The sequence below is a fragment of the Ranitomeya variabilis genome, chromosome 4 (genome assembly GCF_051348905.1).
Source record: "Ranitomeya variabilis isolate aRanVar5 chromosome 4, aRanVar5.hap1, whole genome shotgun sequence".
Classification (NCBI taxonomy): Eukaryota; Metazoa; Chordata; class Amphibia; order Anura; family Dendrobatidae; genus Ranitomeya; species Ranitomeya variabilis.
In genome coordinates, this window is record NC_135235.1 from 441354120 (window position 1) to 441379879 (window position 25760).

Consider the following 25760-nt stretch of genomic DNA (forward strand, 5'->3'; position numbering starts at 1 on the left):
ACGATGCCAAGACCCCCAGACATCAATTCTGATATCAAAGAACACATTCTAAATTCTCATATATCTAGGAATGCCTATCTCCCAAAAAACAGAAATTCTCAATCGTTGGACTTCCTGCACAGCAGGACATGCAGCTACTCCCACCATATGCTTTACACTTGTGATGTAAACCCTATAAAAAGAACCCTATGTCTTACCACCTTATTAGGTTTTTCTATTGTCCTACCTCCCTAGGAATTTATTACAATTTTCTTTCTAGAGGCAAAGTAACACAGCCAATGAAGTCCAGGCTGGAGACTGTATACCTTCTTTAAAAAGTGTTAAGATTTTGGGTCATCCATCTGCAAGATGACAACCCTACAGGTGCCAAAAGAGGAGGAGGTGTGAACAATAACGTCTAATAGCAGAGAAACAGCTTTAAATATGTAAAGGCTCTATTGGAAAAAAGGCTAAGCATAAATGCAAAGACTAGATTTCTTTACTTTTGACTTTCCCGTGTCTCAATTTCTTGAACACTTAAATGAAGACGTTTCTGCTGGACATCTAGAACCTTCAAACAACTACTGCATTTTCCACTAAGAATATTCAGTGAGCAACTCTGTAAACCGCTATTGGATAGCAGTTAGGAAATGTAACATTCCTGGTAGGGGTCATGTCAAAATCTATTGAGGTACGTGCTTTGGTGGCCAATGACATGTGCCAATTCTTCCATGAAGACAAAGCTGTTTTGAGGCTTTCATTTAGACCAGGGGTCCCCAATCTGTGGTTCAGGAGCCACAGGTGGCTCACAGACATTGATGGGTTGCTCTCGGCTGTATGTCAACTTAGCGATAATAATTTGTTCTTCTATTTTTCTGTACTTTTCCTAAATGCTCCCCCCCCCCGTCATTTTTGTACTCCTACTAGGGGACTGAACCTTGCAACATTTTATCATTGTAAGGTCTGTATATGTTTTGACTCCTAGGCTATGTGGCCATGATCAGGAAATCGCATTCTGCGGCTTTTTGCTGCAGCAAAAATGCTGCGTTCTAATCATGCACTTAAATCCTCATGTGTTCAGTGAACCATGCGTACTTACTACATCTAATGTAGCCAAGACTAATGATGAAACTAATTGACATGCTGCGTCTCGTAAACCCGCACCGCGGAGGAGTTTACGCAGCGTTAAATAGAAGCACAGTGGGCATGGGATTTTTATATACCCCATCCACTGTGCTTCTAATGTAGAATGCGTTTTGGAAGCAGAGCAGGTGAGATGTGTCCAAAATGCTGCTCTTCCGGATAGTGGACACGTACTCTTAGGCTACTTTCACACTAGCGTCGTTCGACGCACGTCGCAATGCGTCGTTATGTAGAAAAAATACTGACACTTTACTATAACGGCTAAATGTTTACATGGGCAGTTTCAAATATGGATTCCCTGGTTCTTCTGCTTCTATCCTGCTATTGCTTTACTTGTTGTAATTGTTTGATTACTATTGTTCACATGTGTTTTGATATATTACTAATAAATTTCCCTTTTATTTTATATATACCTGAATGCTCCTTTTTTTCTCCTTCATTTATAATTTTTTGGAGTGGGTAGTTGTTTTTGCTGCTTGTGGATAGGCTACGTCTAGCCTTACCCTATGACATATAACAGGTCACTAAGGTTCTTGCATTTACAATAAATAAAATATATATATATATATATATATATATATATATATATATATATATATATATATATATATATATATAATTTGTCAAGCCCCCTACATATACTAAACTTGCACCCTTCAGTGCATTTTGTGGCCCTAAAGCTTGCAGCAGTCCCAGAACGGGCACATCACATTATATGAGCTACTTCAGATGATTTGTCTTCGCTGTTCCTGATTGCCCTAGAGCGTTGGTTATCGTGGTAATAGGGCTTGGGATTGATGTCAGCTGTGATTTGTCCAAAATCAAAGCTGCCATTAACCCCTGCTGTAATGGAGGGGCATCTATCATACACCCTTCCCCCAGTACTAACCCAGTAATAAAAAGAAAAAAAAAACCTTTTTTTTTTAAAAAAAAAAAAACACTCCTCCGAACAAGTCTGCATAGGCTTTTATTGACGGAATCAGGGAACTTGGTGGGAAGTGCTATACTATGTCAGACCTGCGTGGGACCCATATTTTCTAATAAGTTTGTGAATGAGAGACAGTGTCTTTATTTCTTTTTATGTTTTTCAGGTTTCCAATTGTGGACAAAGTCTGATTCCCTGAACTACGAAGGACCTGCATGGATTTTTTTTTTAAATAAATAGGTGAACCAGGGAAAGCATGAGTGAGTTTTTTTTTCTTTAGACAAAGTATTTTTGGTGGGGTTTTTGTTTGTTATTACTGGGTTAGTAATGAGGTGTCTGATAGACACCTCTCCATTACTAACAGCAGGGCTTGATGTCAGCTGGGTTTTTGGTCAAATTACAGCTGATATCATCCCGATACCCAACGCAGCAGGGCAAACAGGAAAAGTGAAGGCAAAGGGACAATAGGCGCATCTAATGTGATGCTCCACTCCTGGTGTGGCTATGGGCTAGGAAGGGCCCAATAACCAAAGACCTTTTCAGCCTGATAATGTAAGCACACATTACATTTCTATTATAGATCTAATATCTTTCTATCAACTATGTTTATACAAGACTGATTTATTATTTACGAAAATCATTTTTAATTTACATAGAGTATTACTTTAGTGTGTAAAGGGATTGTTAAATGTGTTGCATATGGGTGCTAGGCGAGAAAAAGAAAAACAGCACACGTATGATATATGAAATGACACGCATGACTCTTCCTACTTTTTGGCATGAACATTGCAGCGATTGTATATACGCTGATGTGAACGAACCGTTAACTACACCATTTTCACTACGATATCTGCAACATGAAATGTTCTCATTCACACAGTAGTGAATAAATGTCCAGTTTATCTAGGTGCAAAATGTTATAAATGCAGGCTTTGGTGTCGAATCCATAGCTGCTGTGTCGCTGGTTCTCCTGATGCAGAAAGTGACTGATTACACTATTCAGACTGGTAGAACAGAGTGTTCACCTAGGATATTGATCAGGACCTAGGGAATTTTTGCAGCTAAGTGAGGGAGAACAACACCGTAGCTAATGCCAATTCCTTCTGGAGCGAAGATTAGCAAAAAATGACAAAGATGAAGTCTGTCGAAAGTTGAAAGGTATATTAGAGCGGACATTATGGCCAGAAATACTGTTAATGCTCATGTACACAATGGTTTATTCTAAATATTCATCGGGACTGAGAGATTTGCATTAAAAGACTAGTTTAGTGAGGTTATCAATGTGAATTTCAATTCTAAAAATCTAAAATTGTGCCTATCCTGGGCAAATCAAATGAGTTCCAAACTTAAGATTTAGGTCTCCACAGGAATCAGAAATCTCTGTGTGCGCGTGTACTCCTGCCAATGCACAACACTAAGTGACTGGCAATCAGCAACATGGTTGACAGTTGGCAGTCGTTTAATCGCTTTGTTAAACACAGACCGAACCTGCTTAGTACCAGTAATCGATCATCCAGTGAATATACGCCACCACTGTTCACAGCATCACGATGTGCTGATGAGAACGATGATCTTTTGGATGAACTAAAAGAACATTTCACCCAACAAACAAGCGGTTTGCGTGTGATCAGCAGCATGATTACATCGCACAATTTATGAGAAACCAACGTTCAAATGAGCCCGCTCCTGATCATCGGTGTTGATGCAGCATCACTTATGTTTCAATATTTCAATATAAAAGGTTTATCCTAAATGTACAGGCTGTCACAACTACATCTAGCAAAGAAAATACAGGTGCTTCTCGCAAAATTAGAATATCATCAAAAATTAAAATTGATTTAAGTTCAATACATAACGTGAAACTCATATTATATAGAGTCTTTACAAACAGAGTGATCTATTTCAAGTGTTTATTTCTGTTAACATGATTATGGCTTACAGCCAATGAAAACCCAAAAGTCATTATCTCAGTATATTAGAATAATTAACAAAAAGCACCTGCAAAGGCTTCCTAAACATTTTAAAAGGTCCCTTAGTCTGTTTCAGTAGGCTCCACAATCATGGGGAAGACTGCTGACTTAACAAATGTCCAGAAGGCAATCATTGACACACTCCTCAAGGAGGGTAGGCCACAAAAGGCCATTGTGAAATAAGCTGGCTGTTCACAGAGTGCTGTATCCAAGCATATTAATGGAAAGTTGAGTGGAAGGAAAAAGTGTGGTAGAAAAAGGTGCACAAGCAACCGGGATAACCGCAGCCTTGAAAGGATTAAGACAATGCCATTAAAAAATTTGGGGGAGATTCACAAGGAGTGGACTGCTGCTGGAGTCATTGCTTCAAGAGCCACCACACACACACACATACTGTATCCAGGACATGGGCTACAAGTGTTGCATTCCTTGTGTCAAGCCACTTATGACCAATAGACAACGCCAGAAGCATCTTACCTGGGCCAAGGAGGAAAAGAACTGGACTGTTGCTCAGTGGTCTAAGGTGTTGTTTCCAGGTGATAATAAATTTTGCATTTCATTTGTAAATCAAGGTCCCAGAGTCTGGAGGAAGAGTGGAGAGGCCACAATCCAAGCTGCTTGAGGACTATGTGAAGTTTCCACAATCAGTGATGGTTTGGGGAGCCATGTCATCTGCTGATATAGGTACGCTGTGTTTTTTCATGACCAAAGTCAGCACATCTGTCTACCAGGAAATTTTAGAGCACTTCATCCTTCCCTTTGCCGACAAGCTTTTTGGAGATGGAAATTTCATTCTCCAGCAGGACTTGGCACCTGTCCACACTGCCAAAAGTACCAATACCTGGTTTAAAAACAACAGTATCACTGTGCTTGATTGGCCAGCAAACTGACCTGACCTTAACCCCATAGAGAATGTATGAAGTATTGTCAAGAGGAAGATGAGAGACACCAGACCCAACAATGCAGACAAGCTGAAGGCTGCTATCAAAGCAACCTGGGCTTCCATTTTAGCTCAGCAGTGCCACAGGCTGATCGCCTACATGTCATGCTGCATTGATACATTAATTGATGCAAAAGGAGCCCCGACCGAGTATTGAATGCATTTACTGAATATACATTTCAGTAGGCCAACATTTCTAATTTTAAAATCATTTTTCAAGCGGTGTTATTAAGTATTCTAATTTACTGAGATAATGACTTTTGGGTTTTCATTGGCTGCAAGCCATAATCATCAACATTAACAAAAATAAACACTTGAAATAGATCACGGTTTGTAATGATTCTATATAATATACGAGTTTCACTTTTTGTATTAAAGAAATGAAATAAATTAACCATTCGATGATATTCTAATTTTGTGAGAAGCACTTGTTTAGGGCTAAAAAAAATTTAACCCCATTTTTTTGCAGTTTCTTTACCATGATCAAAATATACTTGTGTTCCTAATTGTTGGATACATTAGTATGACGCTTATGGCTTTTGGCGGGAATCGTGCACTAGATTTTTGCTATGTAATCTGAGAGCAGCATGATGCAATGTAATCTGAGGGCAGCATGATGTAGGGGTAAAGAGACTGATTCCAGTGACTTATCACTTACTGGACTGCAAGTTAAAGTTTTGATATCCCCATTTTCTCTGCTGTAGACATAGCAGTGCTATAAATGCTGAGCTGTGTATAACTCACCCACACCCCTGATTGTCAGCTTTGTGTCCACTGTACATGGTCAGTAAGATGCTAATCAGTTGTGGGGGCAGGATTATATATTTTAGCTGGACTCCCTGGCACGAGCCAACTAGTCCTCCAGTGATAATCTACTGCTGATAAAAAAATGGATTGTATTGAAACTGCAAGCAGTAAGTGACATCAATAGAATCAGGTATAGAGCCTCTACATTGTGCTGTTCCCAGAATAAATAGCAAAAACCGGATGACCGTTATTTTGGTGGGTGCATTATTCTTTTTATAAGTTACAGTAATTATGAATGGACAAAAAAAATCTGAAAACGCAATTTATTTATTTACACTGCTATGAATGGTACAGGTTACATAAAAGAATTGACTTCAAGTAAATCATATCTCCCATTAATGCAGTGCAGTGGAAAATATTGATAGTCGTAAGTCACCTGATTGGTTTCGGTTTGTGCAATAATAGAAAATAAGTACAAAAAAAAAAAAAACAATAAATGAAAATAATTGTAATTAGAAAATATTGATTGGTTAAAATCCCACTAACAGATTTATTGAATTAAATAACATTTTCATGTGAGTTTTAGGAAGAAAAGTGGTACAGGATTGTGCTTCGCTAGCAAAGGCTTTATAATAGATTTGAAAATGTTCCTGACAACTTTGTAACTTTGTAAGGATTGTTACCAATCAAATATTGAAAACAAAAACAAAAAAAACTTTCCTAAACTAATTAGTCCAGTTTAGGCAGTAATCCAAATTCTAGCCAGTTCACTGACTGTGCAGTATAAATAAATGTAGAGTCCACTGAACCCAATTCACAGTGAATAAAGAACTTCACTTTGAAACTCTTCAAATGATGGAGTTTTTAGGCATTTTCTTTATTTCCTAAAGGTAAAAACATCAAGCGGTTTGTGTTTTTTCTTGCTTTCTCTAGGTGACGTTGGAATAGGGTTTTCTACAGTTCCTCCATACAAACAACTTTTGGAGTCTGGGTGTTCACCATTGCATTCAATTGTTGGTATATAGCCGCTGTCCCACATACCAGGACCACACAACTTACATAAGTCATGGAGGCTGCAGGGAATTTTGGGTAAGAGACGAAATTGATAAAGTAAACTCCTTGCCTGTGTACAACAACAAAAAAAAAGTATTACAAAAAATACCAGAAAGTGCAACATTTGTGTAATAAGACAGGTAATGTACAGTGGATATATAAAGTAACATCGCAGTTAAAATGCCCGGATTTTGCCATGTTAAAAGAAAATCACACCAAGAACTCTTTTCAGAACCTTTTCCACCTTTAATATTATTTATTATTATTTATACAGCCCATTAATTCCATGGTGCTGTACATGAGACGGGGTTACATCAAAATACAAATATCACTTACAGTAAACAAACTAACAATGACAGTCTGGTACAGAGGGGAGAGGACCCTGCCCTTGCGGGCTTACATTCTACAGGATTATGGGGAAGGAGACAGTAGGTCGAGGGTTGCGGTAGCTCCGATGGTGTTGAGGTGGCCGTGGGGTCATTACAGGTTGTAAGTTTTCTTGAAGAGGTGGGTTTTCAGGTTTCTTTTGAATGATCCAAATGTGGCGGATAACCGGACGTGTTGGGGCACAGAATTCCAGAGGATGGGGGATATTTGGGAGAAGTCTTTGAGGCAATTGGGTGAGGAGCGAATAAGCGTGGAGGAGAGAAAGAGGTCTTGGGAGGACCGGAGATTACGTGAGGGAAGATATCGGGAGATTAGTTAGGAAATATATAGAGAAGAAAGGTTATGGATGGCTTTGTAGGTCAGTGTTAGTAGTTTAAGCTGGATACGCTGGGAAATTGGGAGCCAGTGAAGGGATTTGCAAAGAGGGGAAGCAGGAGTGTAGCGAGGAGAGAGATTAATTAGTCGGGCAGCAGAGTTGAGGACGGACTGGAGGGGTGCGAGAGTGTTAGAAGGTAGGTCACAAAGGAGGATGTTGCAGTAGTCGAGGCGGGAGATGATTAGGGCATGCACAAGCATTTTGGTAGAGTGAGGGTTGAGGAAAGGACGGATTCTGGAAATATTTTTGGAGCTGGAGGCGACAGGAGGTGGTGAGAGCTTGGATGTGCAGTTTGAAGGACAGGGCAGAGTCAAGGGTAACTCTGAGGCAGCGGATTTTGGGGACAGGAGAAAGTGTGATTTCATTTATTTTGATAGATATATCAGGTAGGGAAGATACGTGTGATGGAGGAAAGATAATGAGTTCAGATTTGTCCACATTGAGCTTGAGGAAGCGAGAGAAGAAGGAGGATATGGCTGATAGACACTCTGGGATTCTGGACAGCAGAGAGGTGATATCTGGGCCAGAGAGGTAGATCTGAGTGTCATCAGCATATAGATGGTACTGGAAGCCATAGGACCTTATGAGTTGTCCTAGACCAAGTGTATAGATTGAGAAGAGTAAGGGCCCAAGGACAGAGCCTTGAGGGACACCAACAGAGAGGGGGCGAGATGAAGAGGTAGTATGGGAGTAGGAAACGCTTAATCTATACAAATCCATTGAGAGACAAGCAAATCATTTTGAGGTAGAAAAAAAAAATTACAAAAACAATATGGTTGCATAAGTATGAACACCCTATAATAATTGGGGATGTGTTCAGAATTAGCCAATCACATGTTAATGAGTAGTCAGTCAGTACACAGCTGCCATCATTTACAGTGATTCTGATTAACCCCATATAAAGTTTCGCTGCTCGATGATGATTTTACTGAATTTTTTATTTGCATTTTCCTGAAAAAACAAATGGTCCATAAATAGCTTACAACACAGCAAAGGAACACTGATGTTTAAGTTTGGACAATAATAATATTTATTAGGGAACATGCACACGTTCAGTATTTGGTCAGTTTTTTTACCTCAGTATTTGTAAGCCAAAACCAGGAGTGGGTGATAAATACAGAAGTGGTGACATGTTTCTATTATACTTTCCCTCTGATTGTTCCACTCTTGGTTTTGGTTTACAGATATGGAGGTAAAATAATCACCAAATACTGGACATGTTAATGTGGCTTTAGAACCAGATGTCCCTTGGAAATTGATTAAAATAAAAGGCTGGCAAGGGGCCTACAGCAACATTAAAGGGAACCTGTCACTATGAAAATGCTGTTCAATCGGCAGGCACCCTATTATAGAGCAGGGGGTGCTGAGTAGACTGATGTACAGCAGCTTGCAAAAGTATTCATCCCTCCTCTTCCTTGGCTTTTTACCTATTTTGTTACATAACTTGTAATAATCCGATTTGTGTGTGATGCATCAGCACTAAATAGTCTAAGTTGGTGAAGTGAAGTGAAGTGAGAGAAATAGGCATAAATAAAAATTATGGGATCAAATAACAAAAAAATTGGCATGTGCATATGTATTCATCCGTTTTGCTATGACGCCCATAAACATTTCTGGTGAAAGTAGTTACCTTCATAAGTCACATGGTTAGTGACAGGAAGTCCACCTGTGTGCAATCTAAATGTCACATGGTCTGTCAGTATATACACCCTTTCTGAAAGGCCAAAGAGGCTGCAACACCTTTAACCCCTTAATCCCATATGACGTACTATTCCGTCGAGGTGACCTGGGACTTAATTCCCAGGGACGGGATAGTACGTCATGGGCGATCAGCCGCGCTCACGGGGGGAGGGCGGCCGATCGTGGCCGGGTGTCAGCTGATTATTACAGCTGATATCCGGCACTATGTGCCAGGAGCGGTCACGGACCTCTCTCGGCACATTAACCCCTGGAACACTGTGATCAAACATGATCGCAGGGTTCCGGCGGCATAGGGATGCATCGCGCAGAGAGGGGGCTCTCTGCGAGCTTCCCTGAGACCCTCAGAACAACGCAATGTGATCGCGTTGTTCCGAGCATCTCCTCCCTGCAGGCCCCGGATACAAAATGGCCGCGGGGCTCCTTCCGGGTGTGGCAGGGAGGTGGCTTGCAAGCACCTGCTAAGAGCAGGCACCAGGAAGCCTCCCTGCAGTGCCTGTAAGATCGCCAATCTGACACAGTGCATTGCAAAGTGTCAGATCAGCGCTCAAACACTAAAGCACGATGTCCCACCCTGGGACAAAGGAAAAAAAAAAATATTTACATGTGTAAAAAAAAATAAATTCCTAAATAAAGAAAAAAAAAAAATATTGTTTAAAAAAAAATGCAATTCTTTATCCAAGTAAAAAGTACACATATTTAGTATCGCCGTGTCCGTAATAACCCGACCTATAAAACTGTCCCACTAGTTAACCCCTTCAGTGAACACCATAAAAACAAAAAACAACGCTTTATTATCATACCGCCAAACAAAAAGTGGAATAACACGCAATCAAAAAGGATATAAATCATCACTGGTGTCGATCCCTGTCCCACTTGAACCCCTGGTGTGCTTATTTGGAGTATGGGAGGCAGAGACTTGGGATCATCATACGGGAATTTTTCTGAGGGAGACGCTGTTTTTGGCACGAAAGGTGTTGGCTCTGAGATGGATGGGTGGTTCTTGTCCAACTCTTAGAGCATGGGTGGACTTGGTAAATTCCATTATTCCTTATGAGCGGACACTGTACCAGAATAGAGGTAATCCAGCTAAATTTGAGAAGATATGGGGAAGATGGAACTCCTCCTGTCATACTGTTTAGGTTAAATAACTTAACAAATATACAAGGAAAAGGTGTAAGATTGCGGACATTGTCTATTCACAGGGTAGAATCTATCTAGAACTCTCCTTTAAGCGGCAGCATGTTAGTTTTAGAGGTTTTATTAGAAGTTAATGTAGTTAAAGTTTGAATAGGATATAAACAAATGATTGACATGCATTGCTTGTAACCTTTACAATATTCCAGACATGGCTATGTGTGGTAATTCTATGTATCTAATGGATAATAATGAATATAAGCAAATGTATGTATGGTTCATGCTGTAATCAATAAACGAATTTAAAAAAAAAAAAAAAAGGATATAAATAACCATGGTACCGCTGAAAACGTCATCTTGTCCCGCAAAAAAAGAGCCACCATACAGCATCATCAGCGAAAAAATAAAAAAGTTATAGTCCTCAGAATAAAGCGCTGCAAAAATTATTATTTTTTATATAAAATAGTTTTGATCGTATAAAAGCGCCAAAACATAAAAAAATGATATAAATGAGGTATTGCTGTAATCGTACTGACCCGACGAATAAAACTGCTTTATCAATTTTACCAAACGTGGAACAGTATAAAAGGCCCCCCCCCCCCCCCAAAGAAATTCATGAATTGCTGGTTTTTGGTCATTCTGCCTCACAAAAATCGGAATAAAAAGCGATAAAAAAATGTCAAGTGCCCAAAAATGGTACCAATAAAAACGTCAACTCGTCCCGTTGGGGGTAGGGGTGTGGTTGGGATTAGGGTTAGGGGCGTGTTCAGGTTAGGGGCGTGTTCAGGTTAGGGGTGTGGTTAGGGTTGGGATAAGAGTTAGGGGTGTGTTTGGGTTAGGGTTTCAGTTAGAATTGGGGGGGTTTCCACTGTTTAGGCACATCAGGGGCTCTCCAAATCTCAATTCCAGCCAATTCTGCGTTGAAAAAGTAAAACAGTGTTCCTTCCCTTCCAAGCTCTCCCGTGCGCCCAAACAGGGGTTTACCCCAACATATGGGGTATCAGCGTACTCAGGACAAACTGGACAACAACTTTTGTCTACCCTTGGGAAAATACAAAACTGGGGGCTAAAAAAGATTTTTTGTGGAAACCTTTATTTTTTATTTTTATGGCTTTGCGTTATAAACTGTAGGGAAACACGTGGGGTTCAAAGTTCTCACAACACATCTAGATAAGTTCCTTGGGGGGTCTAGTTTCCAATATGGGGTCACTTGTGGGGGGGGGTTTACTGTTTAGGTACATCAGGGGCTCTGCAAATGCAACGTGACCCCTGCAGACCAATCCATCTAAGTAAGCATTCCAAACGGCGCTCCTTCCCTTCCGAGCTCTGCCATGCGCCCAAACGGTGGTTCGCCACCACATATGGGGTATCAGCGTACTCAGGACAAATTGCACAACAACTTTTGTGGTCAAATTTCTCCTGCTACCCTTAGGGAAATACAAAACTGGGGGCTAAAATATAATTTTTGTGGAAAAAAAAATAATTTTTATTTTCACGGCTCTGCTTTATAAACTGTAGTGAAACACTTGGGGTTCAAAGTTCTCACCACACATCTAGATAAGTTCCTTAGGGGGTCTACTTTCCAAAATGGTGTCACTTGTGGGGGGTTTCAATGTTTAGGCACACCAGGGGCTCTCCAAACGCGACATGGAGTCCCATCTCAATTCCAGTCAATTTTGAAAAGTCAAATGGTGCTCCTTCCCTTCCGAGCTGCCATGCACCCAAACAGTGGTTTACCCCCACATATGGGGTATCAGCGTACTCAGAACAAATTGTACAACGTTTGGGGTCCAATTTCTCCTGTTACCCTTGGTAAAATAAAACAAATTGAAGCTGAAGTAATTTTTTTTTTTTATTGAAAAAGTCAAATGTTCTTTTTTTTTTTTTTTTTTTTAAACATTCCAAAAATTTCTGTGAAACACCTGAAGGGTTAATAAACTTCTTGAATGTGGTTTTGAGCACCTTGAGGGGTGCAGTTTTTAGAATGGTGTCTCACTTGGTTATTTTCTATCATATAGACCCCTCAAAGTGACTTCAAATGTGATGTAGTCCCTAAAAAAAAATGGTTTTGTAAAAATGAGAAGTTGCTGGTCAACTTTTAACCCTTATAACTCCCTAACAAAAAAAAAATTTTGGTTCCAAAATTGTGCTGATGTAAAGTAGAAATGTGGGAAATGTTACTTATTAAGTATTTTGTATAACATACATTGTATCTCTGTGATTTAATGGCATAAAAATTAGAAGTTGGAAAATTGCGAAATTTTCACCAAATTTAAATTTTTTTAACAAATAAACGCAGGTAATATCAAAGAAATGTTACCACTATTACGAAGTACAATATGTTCCGAGAAAACTGTCAGAATCATCAGGATCCATTGAAGCATTCCAGAGTTACATCCTCATAAAGGGACAGTGGACAGAATTGTAAAAATTGGCCCAGTCATTAACGTGCAAACCACCCTTGGGGGTTAAGCAAGAGGCATCACTAACCAAACACCATGAAGACCAAGTAGATCTCCACACAAGTCAGGGACAAAGTTGTTGAGAAGCAGAAGTCAGGGTTGGGTTATAAAAAATGATCCCAATCTCTGATGATCCCTAGGAGCTCCATCAAATGCATTATTGTCAAATGGAAAAAAAACATGGTGCCACAACAAACCTGCCAAGAGAGGGCCGCCCACCAAAACTCTCAGCCCAGGCAAGGAGGGCATTAATCAGATAGGCAGCACAGAGACCAAAAAGTAACCTTTAAGGAGCTGAAGAGTTCCCAAGCAGAGACTGGATTATCTGCCTAAACGACCGCAATAATCTTTACACTCCATAGAGGCGGACTTTATGAAAGAGTAGGCAGACAAAAGACTTTACTTCCACACAAAAATTGTAAGGATTGTTTTGAGTTTGCCAAAAGACATGTGGGAGACTCCTGAAATGTATGGAGGAAGGTGCTGTGGTCAGATGAAACCAAAATTGAACTTATTGTCTGGCACCAAACCAACACAGCTCCTCACCCCAAGAACAGCATCCCCCACAGTGCAACATGGTAGTAGAAACATCATGCTGTGGGGATGTTTTACTGCAGCAGGGACAGGGAAAATATTCCGATTTAAGGGGAAGATGGATGGGGTAAAATACAACGATATTCATGAGTCCATATATACACCTTACAGTGGGGCAAAAAAGTATTTAGTCAGTCAGCAATAGTGCAAGTTCCACCACTTAAAAAGATGAGAGGCGTCTGTAATTTACATCATAGGTAGACCTCAACTATGGGAGACAAACTGAGGAAAAAAAAAATCCAGAAAATCACATTGTCTGTTTTTTTATCATTTTATTTGCATATTATGGTGGAAAATAAGTATTTGGTCAGAAACAAACAATCAAGATTTCTGGCTCTCACAGACCTGTAACTTCTTCTTTAAGAGTCTCCTCTTTTTTGCCCCACTGTATATTATACTAGCTGAAGAGCCCAGCGTTGCCTGGGCATAGTAAATATCTGTGGTTAGTTATAGCACCTCACTTCTCTTATTTTCCCATCACATCTTTCATTTTCCCCCTCACATCTCTCATTTTCTCCCTCACACCTCTCATTTTCCCCCTCACTCCTCTTATTTTCCCCCTCACTCCTCTCATTCCCCCCTAACACTTGTCATTTCGACCTCACATCTGTCATTTTCCGATCACTCCACTATTTTCCCTCACTCCTCTCATTTTGCACTCACACCTCTCATTTTCACCTCCGTATATACATGTTTGTCATCTCCCTTATATATAGTATACACCTGTATGTCATCTCCTGTATATAGTATATACCTGTATGTCATCTCCCCTGTATATAGTATATACCTGCTGTGTGTCATCTCCCCTGTATATAGTATATACCTGTATGTCATCTCCTCCTATATATAGTATATACCTGTATGTAATCTCCTCCTGTATATAGTATATACCTGTGTGTCATCTCCTCCTGTATATAGTATACACCTGTATGTCATCTCCTCCCTGTATGTAGTATGTACCTGTATGTCATCTCCTCCTCTATATAGTATATACCTGTGTGTCATCTCTCCTGTATATAGTATATATCTGTGTGTCATCTCCTCCTGTATATAGTATATACCTGTGTGTCATCTCCCCTGTAAATAGTATATACCTGTGTGTCATCTCCTCCTGTATATAGTATATATATCTGTATGTCATCTCCTCCTGTATTAGACCTCGTTCACACGTTATTTGGTCAGTATTTTTACCTCAGTATTTGTAAGCTAAATTGGCAGCCTGATAAATCCCCAGCCAACAGTAAGCCCACCCCCTGGTAGTATATATTAGCTCACACATACACATAATAGACTGGTCATGTGACTGACAGCTGCCGGATTCCTATATGGTACAGCTGTTGCTCTTGAAGGTTGTCTGCTTATTAATCAGATTTTTATTTTTGAAGGATAATACCAGACTTGTGTGTGTTTTAGGGCGAGTTTCGTGTGTCAAGTTGTGTGTGTTGAGTTGCGTGTGGCAACATGCATGTAGCGACTTTTGTGAGATGAGTTTTGTGTGGCGACATGCGTGTAGCAACTTTTTGTGTGTCGAGTTGCATGTGACAGGTTAGTGTAGCAAGTTGTGTGCAGCAAGTTTTGCGCGTGGCGAGTTTTATGTGTGGTGCCTTTTGAGTATGTGCAAGTTTTGTGTGAGGCAACTTTTGCAACTTTTGTGCATGTGGCAATTTTTCCGCGTGTGCAAGTTTTCCATGAGGTGAGTTTTGCACGTGTGGCAAGTTTTGCATGTGGAGAGTTTTGCGCGTGGCGAGTTTTGAGCGGCGACTTTTGTGTTTCGACTTTTATGTGGCGAGGTTGGTGTATGTGTGGTGAAATGTGCGCTGAGGGTGGTATATGTGTTCGAGCACGTGGTAGTGTGTGGCGCATTTTGTGTGTGTGTTCATATCCCCGTGGTGGTGTGGTAATTATCCCATGTCGGGGCCCCACCTTAGCAACTGTACAGTATATACTCTTTGGCGCCATCGCTCTCATTCTTTAAGTCCCCCTTGTTCACATCTGGCAGCTGTTAATTTGCCTCCAACACTTTTCCTTTGATTTTTTCCCCATTATGTAGATAGGGGCAAAATTGTTTGGTGAATTGGAAAGCGCGGGGTTAAAATTTCACCTCACAACATAGCTTTGACGCTCTCGGGGTCCAGACGTGTGACTGTGCAAAATTTTGTGCCTGTAGCTGCGACGGTTCAGATGCCAATCCCGGACATACACACATACACACATTCAGCTTTATATATTAGATATACATACACACGTAAATATAGATATTTATTTTAATTCCCATTGACCTAGCTGGATGTTATTTATTTTTTCCGCAAGACAAGATACAGCATTTATTCTTGTAATGTGATACTGCGATAATCTATAAAATAGAGTAATGCTAAGATTCCACAGTGCTCCATCTGCTTCTATGTTGCCAGTAGGTGGATACAATTGTCTGAATCATTGCTGCTCTCTTGTGAAATCCTGGTGACATGATAAACCCCTAATTGTATTTGCATCACAAAGTCTGATGTGTGGTTTATTTTCTCCGGTACTCTACAGTGGTCAGTGGAGAAAAATACACGGCGTGGACCGACAACGTGCTGACTCCGCAGATACACACCCGCACTTGCTCAGAGTAACTATATGCAAACAGCAGTGATCTCGAAACGTAGGCGGATATTTACAGCAGTCGTTTTTGACAGACAGTTAGACAGTAGTTTTCTAACTATAAGACGCACTTTTTCTCCCCAAAATTTGGGAGGAAAATGGGAGGTGCGTCTTATAGTGCAAACGCATGTTTACCGGGGGGTTGTGGCAGAGGTGTGGAGATGCAGAGTGCACTTGAGCAGGGTCCCTCCTTCAGGATGGCGACGGCAGAAATGTGGCGGTGCCGCGGCCCAGTGTCCACGGTGAGCAGAGTGCATCACCAGTTTTCCTGTGGCCATCTTCCTGAAGCCGTGGGGTGCCAGAGGCTACAGGAAAATGGCAGCCGGAGGCTGCACATGTGCAGATTGAAATCTCGGCGGCACTCGGCTTCAGGAAAATGGCCACGAAGATCTCAATCTGCGCACATGCGGCCTCTTTCCTGAAGCCTCCGGCGGCCCACGGTTTCAGGAAGATGGCCGCAGGGAAACCGGTGATGGACTCTGCTCATCATGGACACCGGGCCGCGGCGCCGCCACATTTCTGCCGCTGGCATCCTGAAGTAGGTACCCTGCTCAAGGGCACTCCGCACCGCCCACCACCGCAGCATCGCCACACCTCTGCCGGTATCCCGAGGATGGGACCCTGCTCCATCTCTGTCTCACCGCTGACACCAGACCCGCAGCATCGCACCCTGGGACTGCAGCATTGCCCCAATTCTGCTGCCGGCTTCCTGAGGAAGGGACCCTGCCTTCTGTGACCCCCGCTGTACCACCACTGGCTCTTAGGTAAGATACCTTAAATTTGGACAATAAGACGGATGCCCATCTTATAAAAATCTACTTTCTGCTATTTTCCACCCCAAAATTTGGGGTACGTCTTATGGTCTGGTGCGTCTTATAGTCCAAAAAAAAAATACGGTAGTTGCTAGTGATAAGCGCAATATGATGACCACTGCAGCCCAAACAACATAACCTAACGTATTCTTGGACGACAGGACCCAAATTGTGAATCAGAATATGTCATCTACTTTTCACTGGAGAATAAGGGATTCATTTGTGGAACAAACATATATGGTAAATGCAAGTCACGTAACAAAGTTCTCACCTTTTTAAGAACCAGCTCTCCATTCATATGCATAGCCAAGTTACTGAAATGTAACAGCATCTGGTCAGTCGGTAGTTGCTGCTCAATGACATCCTCGCCATAAAGGACAATTATCGCAACGCATAGGAAAAGGTGGAAATAATCCGTCTAAAAGAGAAAAAGTCCTCCTGGATAACAGTCACCATCAGGTATTGGAGTATGACTTATGCATGACAGTGGTCAGCCAAATGTGCGCTCAGCAGACCGCTACCTTACACACGAAATGGGGGATACACATGACCTATGAACTGGGCTTAGCTGCAATACCAGTCACAAACCATGCACAAATGTGGTGCAGTTAGCTGTGGGTCACATTTTATTTCTATGTGGAGTGTGTCACTGTCTCTGCCTTCGGACAAACTGAACATGAAGAAGCAGCCAGGGATCAGCTGCAACCCGCTGATTTGGGTGCCGACGTCAAGTGCCACAGCACCACATCACAGCCCTGTGGAGAGCAAGTGCCGACCCCGTGGGAACGGAGAAAGCACAGGAGGGGAGTATAGGCTTTATTTTTTAATGGGGCCAAACATTGAGTTTAAGATGGGGTTGTCCTAGCAGTGGACACCCCCTTTAAAGTGTATTCAAATCTCAAAGATCCTATCCCAATATGTAGTAGGTCTAATATTAGCAAATAACTCCAATTAGAAATAGGACAACCCATTAGTGGCAATTAGGGCTCATACCTATCACTGTGAAAAAAAAAAAATGGTCCAAATACGGTCCAGAAAAGTTTGAGGAGTGTAATTTAAGTGTGATGCGATTTTCATGCAAGTACAATCCAATTAACACCTAGCATCCGAGTTACATTCGATTAAAATGCGTGATATTGCAATGCGACTAACATGAGCCTTTACATGGAAAACTGTGTAAATTACATCAATAGCAATTCTCCAAGGAGGAAATACTCAAGAGATTAGGAGAGTATGTATATATATATATATATATATATATATATATATATATATATATATATATATATATACACATACATATACATATATATATTTTATGTGTGTGGTTTGCTGTACATGTTTTTTTATTTTTTTAAACATACGGTAAATAAATTCAGGAACAAAAAGGCGTGGGATCCCCCATGTCCTTTGAAAAGCCAGCAATTAATCTGCCGTGTACAGTAAAAATCACAGCGGGACCTGACAGAATAGAATAGATATATACACATAGAATAGATTGATATAAAAGGATTGTAGTCACATATAATTAGTACAGTGCTTGTGTAGCTTACTGTACATGTATTTTTTTTTACATACTAAATTATTTTCTGAAAAATTGCGTAGGGTCTCCCGAAATTTTATTAACCAGCCGAGGGAAGGGAGTTTCACCCATGGAGCTTCCCAGGCTATTAATATCAGCTTGTATACTCAGCCTTTCCTGGTTATTAAAATGCCCCCCCCCCCCTTAAAAAAAAAAAAAAAAAAAATGACATAAGGGTCCCCCTATATTTAATAACCAGCAGAGGCTAGGCAGACAGCTGCGGGCGGATATTAATTGCCTAGGAAGGGGCCAAGGATATTGGCCCCCTCCCAGACAAATACATTAGCTCTTAGCCACACCAGAAAAGGCACATCCATAAGATGCACCAATTCTGGCACTTAGCTTCACCCTCTTCCCACTTGCCCTGGTTTGGTGGCAAGTAGGGTGATAGTTGGGGGGGCTTGATGTCACCTTTGTATTGTCAGGTGACATCAAGCCCAGAGGTAAGTAATGGAGAGGCATCTATTGGACGCCCTCATTACTAACCCCATAGTGATATTGCATTAAAAAAACAAAAAAAACAAAACACACACACACCCAGAATGAAGTCCATTATTTGGAAGACTGACACAGACTCCTTTTACAAATCTAAAGGGCACCGCGAGCGTGAGAACTTTCTATTATGACACTACATATTAGGATAGGCACCTGGAGATGGGAACACCCCTTTAAGGGTAATGTATCACTGCAAAATTACCTACAGTTTAAAAGGGGTATTCTCATCTCGAAGATCCTATCCCAATGTGTAGTAGTAGTAATAATAATAATATTAGGAAATACCTCTAATTAGAAATGTGGTATAGTTCTTCTGCTTCTCTGTCACCTAACCCATGCATGGAATTGTAGTAGCTAGATATCCATGGATATGACCACTAACAACTAACTAAATAACTCATTGTCACTATATGAGTAGTGGTAACCATGGATACCCAAGTTACTGCAATGCCCTGCACATGGGTTAGTGACACAGCGAATCAGAAGAACTATGCTACATTTCTAATTGAAGGTATTTGCTAATATTATTAGACCTATTACACACTGGGATATGATCTTGGAGATGGGACTGCCACTTTAAATTAATCAGTGCGAATAAGTTAAATCATGGAAGCAGCGATTTAATGTTTTCATGGGCGCAGTAACTATGAACAGTACCTGGTAATGAGCCCAACAGGCTTCCCACATCCTTAGGGCTTCGGAGTCTGTAAATTCTCTTTTGAAACACAGCAGGATCCACCGGTGGCAAAACAGCATTTGGAGACCATCTTCCCCCTGAGACACCAAGTGCTTGTAGAAACGCAAGTGCATCAGCCGAAGTAATTCACGAAGATACATCTAAAATAAATTTCACAAAAAAAAAAAAGTTAAAAGCAGCTTTTAAAATATCCCAGTTTTCCATCCATAGCTCTCAAGCATTCTTAAAGGGGTTCTCCAGGCTTGGGACAAAAGTCTGCAGTCACTGTATAATCGTGACAGTGAAGGATGTCGCGATACCCCAGAATGTGCGCAGACGGATGAGTTATTGCAATATGGATAAGCAGTTGACATTATATCTATTAATGGAGGCTGTAGTGGATATCTCATGGTGGCATCCATCACCTACAGACTAATATGGGATCTGTCTAAAGGATACATTGTTAAGTCATTTCATGAGGCACCCATTAATTGAATAGGTGATAGATAGCACTGTAAGCCATCCATTTAAAGGGAATCGGTCAGATGTTTTTTAGATATTTAAGCTCTTAATTACAGTGATATTGCACTTACTAGGCTGAATGGTGTCGTTTCAATATAAACCATGTTTTATCAGCAGCAGATTATCAGTAAAAAACAAAACAAAACATTGTCTTGTGCCATGTAGTCCCCCTGCTCTGTATATCCTGGCCCCCACTACTGATTGACTGCTTTCTGTGTACACTGCGCATAGGCAGAAATCTGCCAATTAGTGGTGTGGGTGGGGTTACACACAGCTCAGCATTAGAGAACTGCTAAATCTGCAGAAGCTAAAAAAGGAATTTTATTAAACTACAGCAAGCAGCCCAGTAAGTAATACATCACTTGAATCAGAGTCTCTGCCACTATATCATACTGCTCTCAGATGGGGTTCCAAAACTCTGGTGGTTGATACATTTAAGGGAATCGGTAACAAAATAACAAAAATTGTTAGTTCAAAGCAGCAATACGCTTTAAAATCATCATAGAGGTAACCACCGTCATTGGAGTTTATTGGAGAATCGGAAAGAGAGAAGTAGTGGTTATTCCATTCTAACATGGCGCACAAGCATTGACAGACATCACCGAGAAAAGCCGTGAATAATAATAATAATAATAATAATAAAATTGTCAATAGGGATCACGGCACCATGTCTTAAAATGGAGAAAAGGAGAGAGTCTTCACACTGGGACCTGCAACCCAGCTGGTATTACAGACACCTGCGGTGGGAGACCCCCATTTTTGTAATATTACATGACAAATGAGCGTGGCTGATGTGAAAACACAAGAATCTTTAATATCATTGTACAGCGCAATCAGCAGCGACATTCAGCCAGACAGCGGATCAAGGACGTGTATAAGAATCACGCACTCGTGAGTCAGTCAATAGGAGGCGGTGTACACCGCAAATGGGTTTTTTTCATATCAGTCATTAATAAACAATAAAATGCAATTACTACAAGGACAAGTACTCCACGTAAGGTCAGATTAGAAGTCGGGAGGAACTCACTAATTGCTTCTCCATGTCCTCGTCACACGGTGAGCTGATAAAGATAGTGTTCTGCATAAGGCCAACAAAGCACCAGAATGTGTCAGACTCGTCAAGAACCTCTGTCAGCAGCGGGGCGACAAGGTCCGACATTCCTTGTGAATAGCCCACTCCGGGGCAGTATACAGCGTAATTCAAGAGGATCCTCCTAGAGAAGGACAACGGATGCGGCCATTAGAATGGAAGGCACAGGGAAACCGAAAATGGCAAGCACACCTAATCTATACAATAAGTATACCGCTCATCAGAATAACTGTACAGCACATTACAGAGAACCGTTACCACAGGTTCAGTTATTACTATAGAGCATTGTTAGCATCTGCGGTACCCAACATAGCAAAAAAAAAAAAAGTTTTGATGATTTTCTATAATAAATGCAATTGAATTCTGCTGCAATTTACGCCAAAACATGAACCTTTGTGTCTTGCACCACAAGACACATTTTTTAACTTTTTGCAGGACGGGATGAGTTTTAGAGGGAGAAAATTGCTGCAGTTTAACAACTAAGGCCAGGCACACACATTCAGTATTTAGTCAGTTTTTTACCTCAGTATTCGTATGCCAAAATCATGAGAGGAACAATCAGAGGAAAAGTCTAAAAGAAACACGTCACCACTCTGTAGTTATCACCCACTACTGGTCTTGGCTTACAGATACTGAGGTAAAAAAACTGACCAAATACTGACAGTGTGAACGAGGTCTATTAGAAACACGTCACCAATCTGTAGTTATCACCCACTACTGGTCTTGGCTTACATATATTGAGGTAAAGTAATCACTAAATACAGAAGTGGTGACATGTTTCTGTTATACTTTTCCTCTGATTGTCCCACTCCTGGTTTTGGCTTACACATACTGAGGTAAATTACTCAACGTGTGGACGTGCACATAATGTTTTTGCTCTCACAAGCAAACGAATGGTTAACGTGGTAGCCATGTTGGTCGCTATGTGAATCTCTGCCACAGTCTTGACTTTTCTATATTCTGCAAAACTGTGATAGGCAGTATATAGTATAAGCAATCCTAGAAGAGACTAAATAATTACCAAAAAAAACAAACATTTTTTTTGTATCGTCGAGCCCATCACTCTTGGATTTTTTTCCCATTTCAAGTACATTGTATAGTAAAACAAAAGGAGTCATTAAAAATTACTTGTCTCACAAAAACAAAACAAAAGCGCAAACATGAAAAATCCCCTTTCCATTAAAGGGTTACATTCAAAAAGTGATTGACAGAAGTGTTGAGATAATTAACAAGCATCTATAAATACATAAATATTTCAGTTGGAAAGTCAATTGAGGAAGACTTTGTGATCAAATTATAACATTTGTCCTTATGAGGGGAGACATGTCTGACATGCTGGTGTAAGGAGCCTTATAAGCCATGCACTGCTCCTCTAAGAAATGAAATCTACAATTCGCCTCTTCAGAAAGGAAGAGGACTTGAAATCTAGTGCCAGCTATTGGAAGTAGCAATCCTACAAGTCAATATCGATCCTTTTAAAATAGCCATTCCATATGATTTTGGGTAAAAGCCAAACCAGAATCTCAATTTTCAGACACTGTTTCGTAGTGTTACCCCCTTCTCATTGCAAAGCATGATATCTGATTTGGCCGTATGAGTCGTTTCTGACTGGGGTCCAAGGCCTTAGGCCGGCATCACACTAGCGAGTTTTACGGACGTATGAGCGCAGAAAATACGTCGAGAAAATACACATTGCACACGGCCCAATGATTCTCTATGGGGCAGCTCCTATCTGCCGTATATTATGCATCCGTAATATACGGTATGTTACGGGTGTAGAAAATCGCAGCATGCTGCGTTTGTCAGTGTATTGCGCAAAAAATCCGCCAATGAAAGTCTATGGGGGCGAGAAAATTACGGACTACACACGGACCAGCAGTGTGACCTGCGAGAAATACGCACCGGTGTTCTATAGAAAAGCCGGCAATTCAGTGCGGTGTACAGTAAAATCACACTGACAGAATAGAATGGGTAGAATATATGTGTACACATAGAATAGGTAGGTAGAGATTACTTATATATATATATATATATATATATTCAAAAAAGCAGGCAGCACTCCATTTTCTTAAAGTATGCAGGATTTTAATCCTGCATACTTTAAGAAAATGGAGTGCTGCCTGCTTTTTTGAATATATTTACTGGAGACGACCGGTCTGGGGGCATTGCACCCGAAGCTAAGTATAGGAGTCGTGCTGTTCCAATTTTTTGCTTATATATATATATATATATATATATATATATATATATATATATATATATATATATATATATATATATATATATATATATATATATATATATATATATATATAATCAAAAAAAGGAAAGCAGCACAAATAAACATGAAAAAAAATAGTGGCAATAACAATTACCCCATATCCCACCGCTACATAGGAGTGGGAAGAGAGAGGCTAAGTGCCAGAATAGACGCATCTTACAGATGTGCCTTTTCTGGGGTGGCTGGGGGCAGATGTTTGTAGCCGGGGGGGGGCCAATAACCATGGACCCTCTCTAGGCTATTAATATCTGCCCTCAGTCACTGGCTTTCCCACTCTGGCGGAGAAAATTGAGCGGGAGCCCACGCCAATTTTTTCCGGGATTTAACCCTTTAATTTAATAGCTAAAAACCCCAACCTTAACACACAGACACTTCTTACATTAGTAGTCAGGAATATGTAATAAAATAAGGGATATGAAATGGTTTACTGTATGTAAACCATGTCTCATATTCCTGTCGGGTTTGTGAAGGAGATAGGAAAAGCCGGCAACTGTACGAAAGCCATACGGATGACACGGATAAATTTGTGCGTAAAAATAGCATCCTCGCATTGAATACAGAACAGTGTTTTGGGACAATTACTGCGTATTACGGCTGTAAAAAACGGACCGTATTTTCATACACCTAGTGTGACGCCGGCCTAAGACTTAGGAATGCTACTTCCAATAAGTGGTACTAGAGCTAAAAGTTCTCTCGCTCTCTAAAAAGGTGATTGACATATATAATATCCCAGAGGAGCAGTGCACGGCTTATAAGCCTCTTCACACTGGTATGTCAGTCATATCCCTTAGATGCCAGTCAGAAGTCTCTCATACAGCCAAATCAGACCTCATGCTTTGCACTGATGAGGGGCAATACCCCCAAAAACACTGTAAATGGATTCTGGTTTGGCTTTTATCCCAAGTCAAGTGCTAAGGTCCGTTAAAAGAAATCTGTCACTTATCAGTCACAGGGGTGGCGCTGGTGCGGTATCAGTCACCGCCCTGTGCATAGTGAGCGGTGGCTGTAACCGTGCTAACTGACAACCAACCTCAATAATAAGCTGCTGTCAGTCAGTCAGTGCTAGGGGCGCGGTTACAGCCAAAGCTCACCACACCAGCGCCACCCCAGTGACTGAAACCGGAACACTACCGGGTGGAATAAAGTTAATTTCCCCCTGGCAGCATAGGTCTGAGTGCTGGTCAAACTCTGAACGTTAATAACCTTCAGATTAACCCCATATCTGCAGGTAATAGCTTTTTTTCACGTGATAAGTTCCCTTTAAAGGGTCGGTATTGACATTTAGGATTTCTACTTCCCATAGGTGGCACTAGAGTTCTAGTCCTCAGTCGTATTATATGCAAATAACCTCTTCAGAGACACTTAGATCACCTTTATGAGTGATTTGTATAGAAAAACATGCAGAAAAGACACAGAGGATCTTCCCCTGCATGCCTCCTATGCCTAGGAAATCTCGGTGAGAACATCACACATTCCTGGATATGAGCGTTATGGATCTGTATACGAGACAGCTTGCTGGTTCATCACAAGATGCACCAATCAGTTTCCTTAGTATTGTCCTAAATTTGCCTAGTCTGCCTTACCACTTGAGTTCTTAAAAGGATAGTATGAAACAGTACTCCATACTACTGGCAGATAAAAGCGGTCTGCAGTTTACAGATCGGTTACCACAGAGACTGAAGGGATGTTTTCAGCTGCAAGAAACTATACAATAATATAAAATGCTGTAAAGTGCAGATTTAAAGTCTAATATTGTACATGGTTTAAATAAATAAATTTCACAATTACCTCATTGCCTCCACGTTGGGATTATCTTCCCCTCGAAAAAATTGATTGCTACGATCTGTTCTCACAACATCTTTGTCCACAGTAAATTGAACATTCCTCCAAAATGATTTCTGGGCACCAGGGCTCATGGACAATCTGATTGAGAAAATGTAAATGTAGTAAAAAACAAAAACTAAAAAAGGTCAATACATATGTGCTATAAAGGGAATCTGTCACCAGGTCTTTCCTACCTCATCTGAGAAAAGCACGAAGTAGGGGAAAAGACACTGATTCCAGGTATGCATCACTTACTGGGCTTCTTGCCGTCATTTTGATAAAATCCTTCTTTTCTCTGCTGCAGATCTAGCAGTTCTCTGAATGCTGAGCTCTATAAAACCCGGCCCACACCACTGATTGGCAGCTTTCTGTCTATGTACAGTGTTCTCAGTGGTGGGGGCTCATGAATAAGCTGGACTGACTG

At 40.8% G+C, this 25760-nt stretch overlaps 1 protein-coding gene across 2 annotated transcripts in view; it reads right to left on the reverse strand.

The window, feature by feature from the left end:
* Positions 1–6015: 6015 nt before the first annotated feature.
* TBC1D16 (TBC1 domain family member 16) overlaps positions 6016–25760 on the reverse strand; it is a 79746-nt gene continuing 60001 nt past the window's right edge. For both annotated transcript variants that reach the window (XM_077251478.1, XM_077251477.1), the window contains 5 exons: positions 25301–25435; positions 21169–21355; positions 19601–19780; positions 17138–17284; positions 6016–6827 (listed from right to left, as the gene is read on the reverse strand). In XM_077251478.1, coding sequence (XP_077107593.1) covers positions 6582–6827; positions 17138–17284; positions 19601–19780; positions 21169–21355; positions 25301–25435 — 895 coding nt within the window. In that variant the 3' untranslated portion in view covers positions 6016–6581. The remainder of the gene's footprint in view (positions 6828–17137; positions 17285–19600; positions 19781–21168; positions 21356–25300; positions 25436–25760) is intronic.